The sequence below is a fragment of the Capricornis sumatraensis genome, chromosome 12, assembly GCF_032405125.1.
Source record: "Capricornis sumatraensis isolate serow.1 chromosome 12, serow.2, whole genome shotgun sequence".
In the NCBI taxonomy this organism is placed as follows: domain Eukaryota; kingdom Metazoa; phylum Chordata; class Mammalia; order Artiodactyla; family Bovidae; genus Capricornis; species Capricornis sumatraensis.
Genome location: NC_091080.1, coordinates 26,070,558 through 26,082,987, shown reverse-complemented (window position 1 = coordinate 26,082,987; position 12,430 = coordinate 26,070,558). Strand labels below are relative to the sequence as shown.

Sequence of the window (12,430 nt, the reverse complement as noted above, 5' to 3'; positions counted from 1 at the left end):
AAACATGTACTCATTTCTCTTGAGTTTATGTTTGGGAGTAGGATTGTTGGGCCATTGAGTCTACATATGTTCATCTTTAGTAGATAATGTCAGGTCAAAAATAGTTCTCCTTTCTATGGTATTTTTGCCTTTTTCACCATAATCATTCTAGAGATAGGTGGTTGTTTTCTTACTGTGGTGGTTTTAGTGTACATTTCCTTAATGAGTAACAAGTTGACAATTTTCTCAAATTTACTGGCAACTGTGCCACCTGTTTTGTAAACTCTATAGACTTTTGCCTACTTCTTTATTGTTAACTGCTTTTTTTGATTGTTGAATTTTCTTTATATTGGAGAAGAAAATGGCAACCCACTCCAGTATTCTTGCTTGAAGAATCCCATGGACAGAGGAGCCTGGCAGGCTACAGTCCATAGGATCATGAAGAGTTGGACGTGACTGAAGCACACAGCACGTTCTTTATATAGTCTGAATATGAAATCTCTTAATCAGTATACATATTATAAATATCTTCTCTCACTCTGTGAGTTAGAGTGAACTTATAAAAGAATAAATTAGTTCATTTCACTCACCTGTTTAAAATTCTCTGATTTCCCATTGCCTACAGGATCAAGTATAGATTCTTATGTACCTATAAAACTTTTGATTATCCCCAGTTGTTTTATGTGTTTCCAGCTCCCATTCCCCAAGTCTTTATTTTTTGTTTGGTTCTCTAAACTTACCATATTTGTTTATCACAAAGAACAATGCAGTAATATAAAAAGCAAAAGCACCATTGTAGTAGAAGAGAAAATGTGTGAACATATTTGGAAAACCTTGGAGGTATGTACATTCTCCTAAAATAAGCATAAAATGCAGAATCCATAAAAGATTTGATTGTATAAGGATTTAAAATTTTGTGCCTAACTAAACATAGATGTCATCTATTAAAAACAGATCACAAAAGAAAATATTTGACATGTGTCATGTGTAAGCATATAGTAAAAACACTGTATTAACATATAATGAACTTCCACAAATACATAAGGAGTTCAGTTGAAAAATGGGCAAAAAATAAAAAAATTGAATATGTAATTCATAGTGGAAATAGAAATGGCCAGTAAATGCTCAGCTTTACTATAGGGGAATACTGGTGAAGACAGAGAGATAATAGTCTTCACCCATCATACTGGAAGAAGTGAAAAATACTAATATTATCAAGTGGAAGTTTACTTTGGTAAATCTGTTTCTGAGTATAAAAGTGGAAGTGTGGTCTCTTAGTCATGTCCGACTCTTTGTGACACCATGGACTGTAGCCTGCCAGGCTCCTATGTCCATGGAATTCTCCAGGCAAGAATACTGGATTGGGTTGCCATTCCCTTCTCCAGGGAATCTTCCTGACCCAGGGATTGAACTGAGGTCTCCCATATTGCAGATAGATTCTTTACTGTCACCAGGGAAGCCCCCAAAATTTCTGAGTATAGTTTGGCAATATTATAAAATTATAATATAAATTATATTAATATAAATATTAATATAATCAAATTCTGAGTATATCTGGCAATATACTACTACTTGGCAATAGTATAGTTTGTCAAGAAAAAAAAAATATTGTTTGCCAAACAAACAAGTGTAGTTTGGCAAATTAAAAATTACACTTACTCCAGCAAATTTAATTCAAGAAATCTGTTCTGAAAAGAAAATATTCACACTTGTAAACCAAAATAGGTATCACAGTGTTCTTTGAAGTCTTCTTTATAATAACAAAATATTGAAAACAAACTAAATGTCAGAAGGAAAATGGTTAAATAAACTGATATGTTTATATCATGAAATGTGTTGCTGATGTTAAAATGAAGTTGTTTGACCTTGTGTATGACATGGAGAGATCTTTCTGTAGGGCAGTGTAGAAGACTATAAATTTAAAGCTTTATTTTTATATCTATTATTAGTTGCAATAGATTTCTAAAACTAAAATTGTCATATTAAAGGGTATGAATGTTCTTAAGGCTTTTACTCATGGCTACCAAATTATTGTCCAGGCTGGATGTATTAGTTGCCTCTACCTCCAGAGAATGAACATGCCTTTTATCTGTACCTCTGCCAGTACCAACTATTACCATTAAGGGGGAAAATGGCTCTTTAATACATGAGAAAGACTTATTTATCTATCATCTGCATTTCTTTTTATGAATTGCCTGTTCATGTCCTTTGACCATTTTCCCTTTTAATTAGTAGGAATTCTTTATATATAAAGAATGTGAGTGATGTCCATATTTTTGTGCTTTAAGCAATCAAGTAGGACTCCTTTATCTTTTTTGGTTTTTAGTTCTTCATTTTATTTATTTACCCCAGGTTAAGAAATGATGATCTTAAGTGCTAAAAGTGTGACTTGAGAAGGTTCTTCAGTTTGTAAGTAGTCAGTCCCAGTGTGGTCAGTTGTTAGGATAGCAGTCAGTGAAATTTCCTCCTCTAGGCTTGCTGGCATTAATAACAAAGAGATAACAGTGCCAGTTGGCTCTGAAAACATCTATATGCATTTGTAATGAAATAGTCTGTGCATCACTCTTCCTTGTTTTCCCCTCTTTAATCTTCATATTCTTTTCTTTGAAAGGGTAAAAAGAAATAGATGCATGGTATCAGATCTATTGAAGAGATGGACAGTTCTAATCTAAGGAACTGCTACAAACCACTTATAATGAAAATGTTATAGATCATTCAGAAATAGCTCATGTACACATTAGTATTAAAAGTACTTTTAGTAATGATATTAAAAAACAAAACTACAGAAACAGGATTGTACATTTACTGTAACCTTAATACTAATGAGTCTTTAGGAAAAGCAGGGAGATAATGAATCACATCATATACAGTATGAAATATTAAAGGTTTTGGTAGCCTTAATACTGAGAATTTGTAGCTGAGTATTTTAATTATATCTTAAAAAAATTGCAGCTAATCAAAAACCCAATCCCCAGTTCAGTTCAGTCGCTTAGTCATGTCTGACTCTTTGCGACCCCATGAATCACAGCATGCTAGGCCTCCTGTCCACCCAACTCCCAAAGTTCACTCAGACTCACGTCCATCGAGTCCGTGATGCCATCCAGCCATCTCATCCTCGGTCATCCCCTTCTCCTCCTGCCCCCAATCCCTCCCAGCATCAGTCTTTTCCAATGAGTCAACTCTTCGCATGAGCTGGAGCTTCAGCTTTAGCATCATTCCTTCCAAAGAAATCCCAGGGTTGATCTCCTTCAGAATGGACTGGTTGGATCTCCTTGCAGTCCAAGGGACTCTCAAAGAGTCTTCTCCAACACCACAGTTCAAAAGCATCAATTCTTTGGCGCTCAGGCTTCTTCACAATCCAACTCTCACATCCATACATGACCACAGGAAAAACCATAGCCTTGACTAGACGGACCTTAGTCGGCAAAGTAATGTCTCTGCTTTTGAATATACTGTCTAGGTTGGTCCTAACTTTTCTTCCAAGGAGTAAGCGTCTTTTAATTTCATGGCTGCAGTCACCATCTGCAGTGATTTTGGAGCCCCCCAAAATAAAGTCTGACACTGTTTCCACTGTTTCCCCATCTATTTCCTATGAAGTGATGGGACCAGAAGCCATGATCTTCGTTTTCTGAATGTTGAGCTTTAAGCCAACTTGTTCGCTCTCCTCTTTCACTTTCATCAAGAGGCTTTTTAGTTCTTCTTCACTTTCTGCCATAAGGGTGGTGTCATCTGCATATCTGAGGTTATTGATATTTCTTCCGGCAATCTTGATTCCAGCTTGTGTTTCTTCCAGTCCAGCGTTTCTCATGATGTACTCTGCATAGAAGTTAAATAAGCAGGGTGACAATATACAGCCTTTACGTACTCCTTTTCTTATTTGGAACCAGTCTGTTGTTCCATGTCCAGTTCTAACTGTTGCTTCCTGACCTGCATACAGATTTCTCAAGAGGCAGGTCAGGTGGTCTGGTATTGCCATCTCTTTCAGAATTTTCCACAGTTGATTGTGATCCACACAGTCAAAGGCTTTGGCATAGTCAATAAAGCAGAAATAGATGTTTTTCTGGAACTCTCTTGCTTTTTCCATGATCCAGCGGATGTTGGCAATTTGACCTCTGGTTCCTCTGCCTTTTCTAAAACCAGCTTGAACATCAGGGAGTTCACGGTTCACATACTGCTGAACCCAATCCCCAAACAACCCAAAATGACTTACAGAAAACCAGGAACCTTAAGACTGGTTTTTCATAAAGAAATCGGCTATATCAGTTTTAAGTGTTTATAGAAACAGTATGTTGCCATGCTTAGTCAATCGGTCCTGTCTGACTCTTTGTCACCCCATGGACTGTAGCCCGCCAGTTTCCTCTGTCCATGGGGATTCTCTCAGCAAGAATACTGGAGTGGATTGCCATGCCCTCCTCCAGGTAGAAACAGTATATATTTCCTTTATTTTTTAGAAGTGTGTTACTCTTATTAAAGAATCTACAATTTTAATTTGTGTAAAAAATCGTTGAAAAAATTGTTATAATTTTTGGTATAGATAACTAATAGTTTTTGAGAAGTAATGGAATTTTTATTTTAAAGATTCTGACAATGGAGATATTAATTATGATTATGTTCATGAGTTGTCATTGGAAATGAAGCGTCAAAAGATACAGAGGGAATTAATGAAGCTGGAACAAGAAAACATGGAGAAAAGAGAAGAAATTATTATTAAAAAGGAGGTATGCTCTTTATTGAAATATGTTAGTAATTAACATCAACCTGGATATTGATTGCAGAACTCATTAACTGCTTGCTACATCTAAAATTGTATTGGGATATTGATACTTCATACATGTTAATCAGTTAATCTTCACATTACTCTATTAGATAAATAGGGCATATTTTTAATATTGAACAGATAAACAAAACTGAGTTTCTGTTGCCTGGAGTCACCAACTAATGTGAAATGGAACTTGAATCTAGATACACCTGATTTTTAGGCCCATGCTGTCTCTATAGAGTACTTACTTCTTCTAAAGAGTAGAAATAGGTAAAATATATTTGAATGTAATTTGTGATTTTTCTGAGGAGATTTTGAAATTTCATAATTTTAGTTTGCTTAATTGATACTAATGTTAATAGTTGTGTGGCAGATATAGAAGGGGCTGGAGAACCTAATGCCCCAGGTGCTGAGCAGAGGTCTATTTTAGACTGTCTGTGATAAACTTGGACATCCTACCCCAGCCATGCCAGCTCCAGTCAGCTCTCTCTGCAACCCTGCTGTCGCTTCCCTGTTAACAGTCATAAGCTCCAAATAAGAGCCTGCAAACTTCCTATGACTTCCCTGGTGGCTCAGATGGTAAAGAGTCTGCCTGAGGTGTGCAGGAGACCTGGGTTCAATCCCTGGGTCAGGAAGATCCCCTGGAGAAGGAAATGGCAACCCACTTCAGGATTCTTGCCTGGAGAATCCCGTGGACAGAGGATCCTGGTGGGCTACAGTCCACAGGGTCACAAAGAGTCAGACATGACTGAGCAACTTCACTTTCACTTTTGATATTAATGTTGGGGCAGTTAGCATATTGGTTAACAGTATACGTTTAGGAGCCAGGCTGATAGTAATGTGTGGTGGCTGTTATAACACTTACTGTTTTATCTGAAGTTTATTGTTGTTGCTTTGTTGTCTGATTGTAGCAACCGTGATTGGTACACTTTCTGACTTACTGAATTCTTTTGAAAGGTTTCACCAGAAGTGGTTAGATCAAAGTTGTCTCCATCACCTTCTCTAAGAAAGTCTAGCAAATCTCCAAAGAGAAAGTCAAGCCCTAAGTCATCATCTTCAACTAGCAAGAAAGACAGGAAGACAACTGCAGTTTCCTCTCCATTGTTGGACCAGCAGAGGTCAGTAGGGTGATAAATAGTGCCAGAATGAACTAGCTTTTTCTGACATGATATTCAGAAGAATTACTTAGTAGATTACAAAAGGATTCTTTTAATACATTGAGCATTTAATATAAGCTTTTTTCTTAAAAAAGTATGGAAAGTTTCCACTTAAAATTATAGAGAACGATGAAACAGAGATCTGTGTCATACCTATATATGCTTCAGAACTTCCCCCCCCGCCCCAAAACTAAGCAGGTGTATTTCCTGTCCTTCCGTCTTGAATTTGTTGTTTGTGATACTTGTGCCTGTGTGTTTATACTTCCATATCATAATATCTTAAAATATATAATATTTTCATTTATTTAATCTTAATATAGATATAACTTTTCTTCTGCAATTTACTGTTTTACTTAGCTTTTTTTTTGTAGTTTTTTACATTTACCTATGTTGATATATATATATATAGCCATAGTTCTTTCATATTAACATTTATATATTTACTTTTTTGATGTTGAACATTTAAGTCATTTCCAGGTTTTAGTTATTACAAATTATGCACAGCGAACAACATTCTTCTTGTCTCCTGGTGTATGAAGCAGTAGTAATACATTTTTTAGAATTGTTGTAGTAGCCAGTTGAAAGAGTAAGGATAGAAACAAATTACATTGGGGGGTTGAAAATAAGGCAGGAGATAGTTTTCCATATAGTGTCATCTGTACTCTTTAAATTTTATTTCAATTAAAGGGCATACACTAATTTATTATTTAAGAACAAAGCTAAACCTTTTCTCAATATTTGACCAGTTGGTAGATGTCTGTATGATCCCATAATGAAATTTATATTTGTTCTCCCTCTAGTTGCTGGAGGCTTTAACCCTATTCTAGACTTCATTTACTTCTTGCCTAGTTTATTATTAATATATCATCCTACACACTATATTTACTTTATCTAGGGTCCATTCCCTCACACATGTAAACATAATCATTCAGCTGGCATAACTGTTCACTTTACAGATGTTGTAAGAGATGTCTTAAAAGAAAAATTCCTGTTAATTTATTATGCCATTGAAAAACTCAGTAGTTTTCCATTCTATTGAATGAAATTCAGATTTTTTTAGAGGGGAATTCATACATTGATCTTCTCGGTCTTGTCCATATTTTTGTCCAATGTTCCTCCTACACTCATCATCCTGACTCATAGTCCTTGAGTGTCTAGTTCAAATTCTGTCTTTCCATTAAGATTTCCCATTTCTTCTTACTGAACATAATTTCTGCTCTCTTTGTATATCTATCAGATTTTATTTATACCTTTTGCATAATACTAACTGCTATTTCCATTATTATATTTTAGCCGTGGCATACATGTTTTACAACTTCTATTAAATTTAAGCTCCCTGAAGACTGGCATCTTGATGGTTCACTATTCTGTCTTTCCATAGCATCTACTCTTCAAAGAGCTTTGCGTTTTAATAAGGCACTCTGTAAAGCAGGCTTAATTCTCTCCTTTGCTCCTGAAATTGAGTAAAGGGATATGAAAGAAGTCAAACTGCAGAGTGGTACGGTTTAACCCACCTGCTCTTTTTCCTTTTAACTAACCAATTATATAAATTCCCCTAATTCCATTTATTTCTCCCCAAAACCCAGGATGCCAGAAATACTCTTTTTCATTTTCTTACCCTTGTTATTTATGAAATCTTCAGTATTTAGTCTCTTCATAGAAAGTTTTGATACCTATTTAGTTGAAGGGTTAGTTTCATTTTTCCTGTAGTCTTCTCTAACAGTCTTATTGGTAATTCACTTATCCTTTCAATATTGAGCATGAATTATTGGGGGCTGCCCAGGTGACATTAGTGGTAAAGAACCCACCTGCCAATGCAGGAAACTTAAGAGACGCAGGTTCAATCCCCAGGTTGGGAAGATCCCCGGAGGAGGAAATGGCAACCCACTCCAGTGTTCTTGCCTAGAGAATCCTGTGGACAGAAGAGCCTAGCAGGCTGCAGTTCATGGGGTCACAAAGAGTCAGACATGACTGAAGCAACTTAGCATGCACACATGAATAATTATATTGATTTAACTATTATATTTTTGTATTATGTGATCCTGAGTTTAAGATGCATCATTAATTTAATAATAGAAACAGAAGTACCTGGAAAACAGTACATTGAAGATACAAAGAAAACACTGAGTTGGATATAGCACTTCTGTAGTCATGCAGTTTAAATTGCCTAGAGTGTGTCAGGTCATCAACTTATAGTTTCATTGTGGATCATACGATAAACTGTTTGAAGACATTCAACAACAAGTAATGATTAGAATTTCAGTTAAAATTCAGTGGAATATTGCAACCAATGCCAGTAAGTAAACCGAGGGGGAAATCAGGTAAACTGACTTCTTGTTTTTACGTGGTTATCATATTGAAGGGGCAGAGATAATCACAGACAAATTAAGACTCAAACTTCTCCCTGAAAGTTAGCAGTTTTCTTTGACATTTGTTGTGAGAGATAGTCTGATACTAAGCTTTATGCTAAGATGATATGCGAAGTATGTCAAAAGCTATTCAAAAGAATTAAGTTTTGGGGAGAGAGAGATAGGCTCTACAAAGTGATGGAAGTGGATAATTGAGCTCTGTGCCACAAATAGGAAGTGGGCTCTGTGCCCCTAAAAGGACGATCATTTGACTTAAAAAATGTTGAGAGATCTTGCTGACTGCAGAGTGCACAAGACCAGTTTGGCCCATTCTGTTGGAAGGCACTTGCAAACTCTGTAACACAACTGTTTCCCAACTAGTGAATGCGTACATATATTTTTGAAGGTATTTGAAGAAATTCTGCACTTTAGTGAGTGTAGTGGCATAATCTTGGTTGTTATGATAGCTTACTCCCAGAATGTGAATTTAACACAACCAGAAGTTTCTCACTCAAGCAAAAAATGGGTATTTCTGATTAAGAGGTGACTCTCCTATACATGGATTTGAGTAACTAAGCTCTTTCTGACTGTGGCTTCACTTTCCTGTATTATTGAGGATCAAAAAATGAAATATGCAAAGAAAAGAGTACTGCACTTATTTAGTTATATAGTTTATAATTACCTGGAATATGAGAAGCTTTTTTATCAATTAGGCCTGGAAGTGGTATACATCACTTCTTCTTATGTTCTTTTGGCCAGAACTTGGTCATTTGGTCACATATAACTTTATAAATGTCTAGAGTTATTGTTCAACAGTATGGCCTGAACAAAAGTTTAGTAAATACCTGGTTAGTCTCTGTCACAGGCAGTAATGTGAAAATACAGTTTGTGTTAAGAATTCCTCTATCATTTTGAAATGATAATGGTTGAAAATGGCTTTTTAGTAATTTTGATACTATCTGTACCAACTATTGATTAGTGTGTCATTTTTTTAATTGGAAGACAATTACTTTACAATGTTTCGGTTTTTACTATACAACAACTAGAGTCAGCTATAAGTATACATGTCCCCTTCTTCTCTGCTTCCCTCCCCCACCCCCAGTGTGTCTTTTAAATGGAAAAGACATTTATCACTTGTCTGTTAATACATTAAAAGTTTCAGTCATCTCATAAATATGCAGTGAGATAATGTAGCTAATAATGGTTCTTGGCAGGAGATGAGGATGAAAAGCAGATTTGGTCATATTTTAATAATTTCTGACTTGCTAGATGGTTTACCCTATTTTTGATAATAAGTAGGGAGAAAGACTAAGGCAAATTTTCTGAATGCCCACTCTGAGTCAGTTGCCTTTTTAATCTGTTTTTAGTCTTACCAGCAATTCTGAGGAAGATACTACCTGTTACTTTTTAATTTAGCTGAGGAATCTTGGGTTAGAGAACTCTAGGTCACAGGTAGTAAGTTCTGGGATTTTGGCTTAGGTAATCATTTATAAATATCAGTAGGTACTGAAATAAGTAGCTAGTGAAAACTTTCCAGATACCTGAAAAGAAAGGACTCCTTTAAAACTCAGTACCAGACTGACCATTCCATGTTTCAGAAAATAGGAATGAATTGAAACAATAAATTCATTCAAAATTTTAGTATGATTTGAGAGGATATTGCATTGATCTGTTGAGAGCAGTTGATCATGAAAAAATTAAAGCAGTCTGTGAACAAGGATATTTTGGAACGAAAATGATTTTTATACTGGGAATAGCAGAATAATGAGATTGCCAAATTTAGAATTAAAAGAAAACTTACTGAATTTGAAAACACATTTAAGATACTGGAAAGCAAAAGGAGAGATGGGAATAATGAAAAATAATGGAGATGTGACCTAGGAGATATGCAGTCATTGCAATAAAGCAAACTAGAGAATTGATGAAATAAGAATAGGAAAAACAATGAGCAAAACACTTAAGGTTTCAGATTGAAACAGCACATCAAGTACTGGAAAAGGTTAAAAAAGAAAACCTAGATTTATCTTGGTGAAATTTTTAATTTCCAAAGGATAATGTATTACAAGCATACCAACAGGAAAGCTGAAAAACCTGCATAGCAAAAGTAATTAACTCTCTTTGGACTTTTCATCCAAAACACTAAATGCTGCAAGATACTGTAACAGTATTTATAGAACTCTGAGGGAAAAGGATATCTTTCTGAAACCCTCTAGTATTCAGTCAGACCACTGTCAAGGTATGAAGACAGACAATTTGTAATGTGTAAGGGCTCAGAGTTACAGCAATTAGTCAGTTCCAGATGGATTAAAACCATGAAAGACAAAATTCTAAAATTTAAAGGATCATCTTTGTAGTCTAAGAATTGGAAAAGGTTTAAGTGAATGTTTAAAATATAAAACAAAGATTTAAATAAATATTTACTAACAGTGCTTAGGGTTTCATATATACTTGATGTCATTGTCCTTTATAATGCTGAAAACATGGAAGCCACCTAAAAACCTTATGAATGTGAAATTGTTTAAAGAAGTTATAGAGCATATCTATTAAGGGAATTCTGTACAGTCCATAAGAATAATTATAGGAACCCACTTTTTGTTATAGAAATATACCAATACTGTATTTAATACAAACAGTTTTTAAAAAACATTGCATTATGACTGTGCATATGGGGGTGGGCAGGGAGGGAAAAAGGAAAAGAGACATAGAAAAAGTGTGGACGTTTGTCCATAATGTTACTATGGGCTGTCCTTGGGTAATGGAATTGTAGGTGATGTTTACTTTTCTATCTACTTTTTTATAATAAGCTTAAAATTTTTCCAGTTCTTTTTTTTTTTAATGACATTTTCTTTCCTGAATCTCTTCCTAGTCCACCTCTATCTTTTCTCAGAAATCTACCTTTTAAAAGTATATAATAAGCACTGTTAATGAAATAGGTAGCAAGTAAATCTTTGCTCATTTCTCTGTTTTTTTTGTTGTTGTTGTTGGGGGGGATATTGATTACTAGTATATAAAATAGTAAATGGCAAGTTATTGAAAGGAATGCTAACAATTCTTTAATCATGCTTTGTTAAAATGAAAAAAAAAAAAAAAACAAACCTTATTTCACCTTCTAAAAGTCTTTAGACTTCTGACAGCTTTGTGTTAACCTTAGGAATTCAAAAAGCAACCAAAGTAAGAAGAAAGGACCTCGAACTCCTAGCCCACCCCCTCCTATACAGGAAGATATTGCTCTAGGGAAAAAATACAAAGAAAAATACAAAGTGAAAGACAGGATAGAGGAAAAACCAAGAGATGGAAAGGACAGAGGACGAGATTTTGAAAGACAAAGAGAAAAAAGAGACAAGCCGAGGTAAGTAGGATTTTTAATAATCTTACTTTCTTAAAATCTGTAATACTATTCAGAAGCTTTTAGGCATTACTATCCTGGATTTTTTAGTGTTTTTTAAACTCTACCTAATAATTAACCATATTGAAGTATGACAACTGCAATAAATGTTAATAACATAACAAATCATTATTATCTAAGAAACATAAAATTTCTAATTTTACCCACTTTTAAATGTGCAGTTCAGTATTGTTTTATATATGTGTGTGTGTATATATATATTTTTTCAGTGTGTGTATATATATATTTTTTCAGTGTCATGAAACAGATTTCCAAAACTTTTATCTTACAAATCTGAAACTCTGTACCCCTAAAACAACCTATCCCCCACTCCCCAGTCCCTAGTAACCGCTATTCTGTCTGTTTCTATGAATTTGACTCCTTTAGATACCTCATATAAATGGAATCACTTTGTCTCTTTGTGACTGGCTTATTTTACTTAGCATTAGGTCTTCAAGGTTTATCCATGCTGTGCACATAACAGGATTGCTTTCCTTTTTAAGGGTGAATAATATTCCATCATCTATATGCCACATTTTGTTTATCCATTCATTTGTCAGTAAACATACAGGCTGCTTCCACCTCTTGGCTATTGTGAATAGTGCTGTTATGAATATGGGTATGTAAACATAACTTTAACACCCTTCTTTCAGTTCCTTTGGACATAGACTCAGAAATGGGATTGCCAGATCATATGGTAGTTTCGTTTCATTTTTAATTTTTGGAGAAACTTTCATACTGTTTTCCATACCAGCTGCACCACTTTACAGTCCTGTTAAGAGGGTTACAAGAGTTTGAGTTT

At 34.9% G+C, this 12,430-nt stretch overlaps 1 protein-coding gene across 2 annotated transcripts in view; it reads left to right on the top strand.

The window, feature by feature from the left end:
• The window catches only part of ZC3H13 (zinc finger CCCH-type containing 13), a 106,510-nt gene that overhangs the window by 36,931 nt on the left and 57,149 nt on the right, over nt 1-12,430 (top strand). For both annotated transcript variants that reach the window (XM_068984266.1, XM_068984265.1), the window contains exons 6-8: nt 4,558-4,697; nt 5,696-5,856; nt 11,395-11,592. In XM_068984266.1, coding sequence (XP_068840367.1) covers nt 4,558-4,697; nt 5,696-5,856; nt 11,395-11,592 — 499 coding nt within the window. The remainder of the gene's footprint in view (nt 1-4,557; nt 4,698-5,695; nt 5,857-11,394; nt 11,593-12,430) is intronic.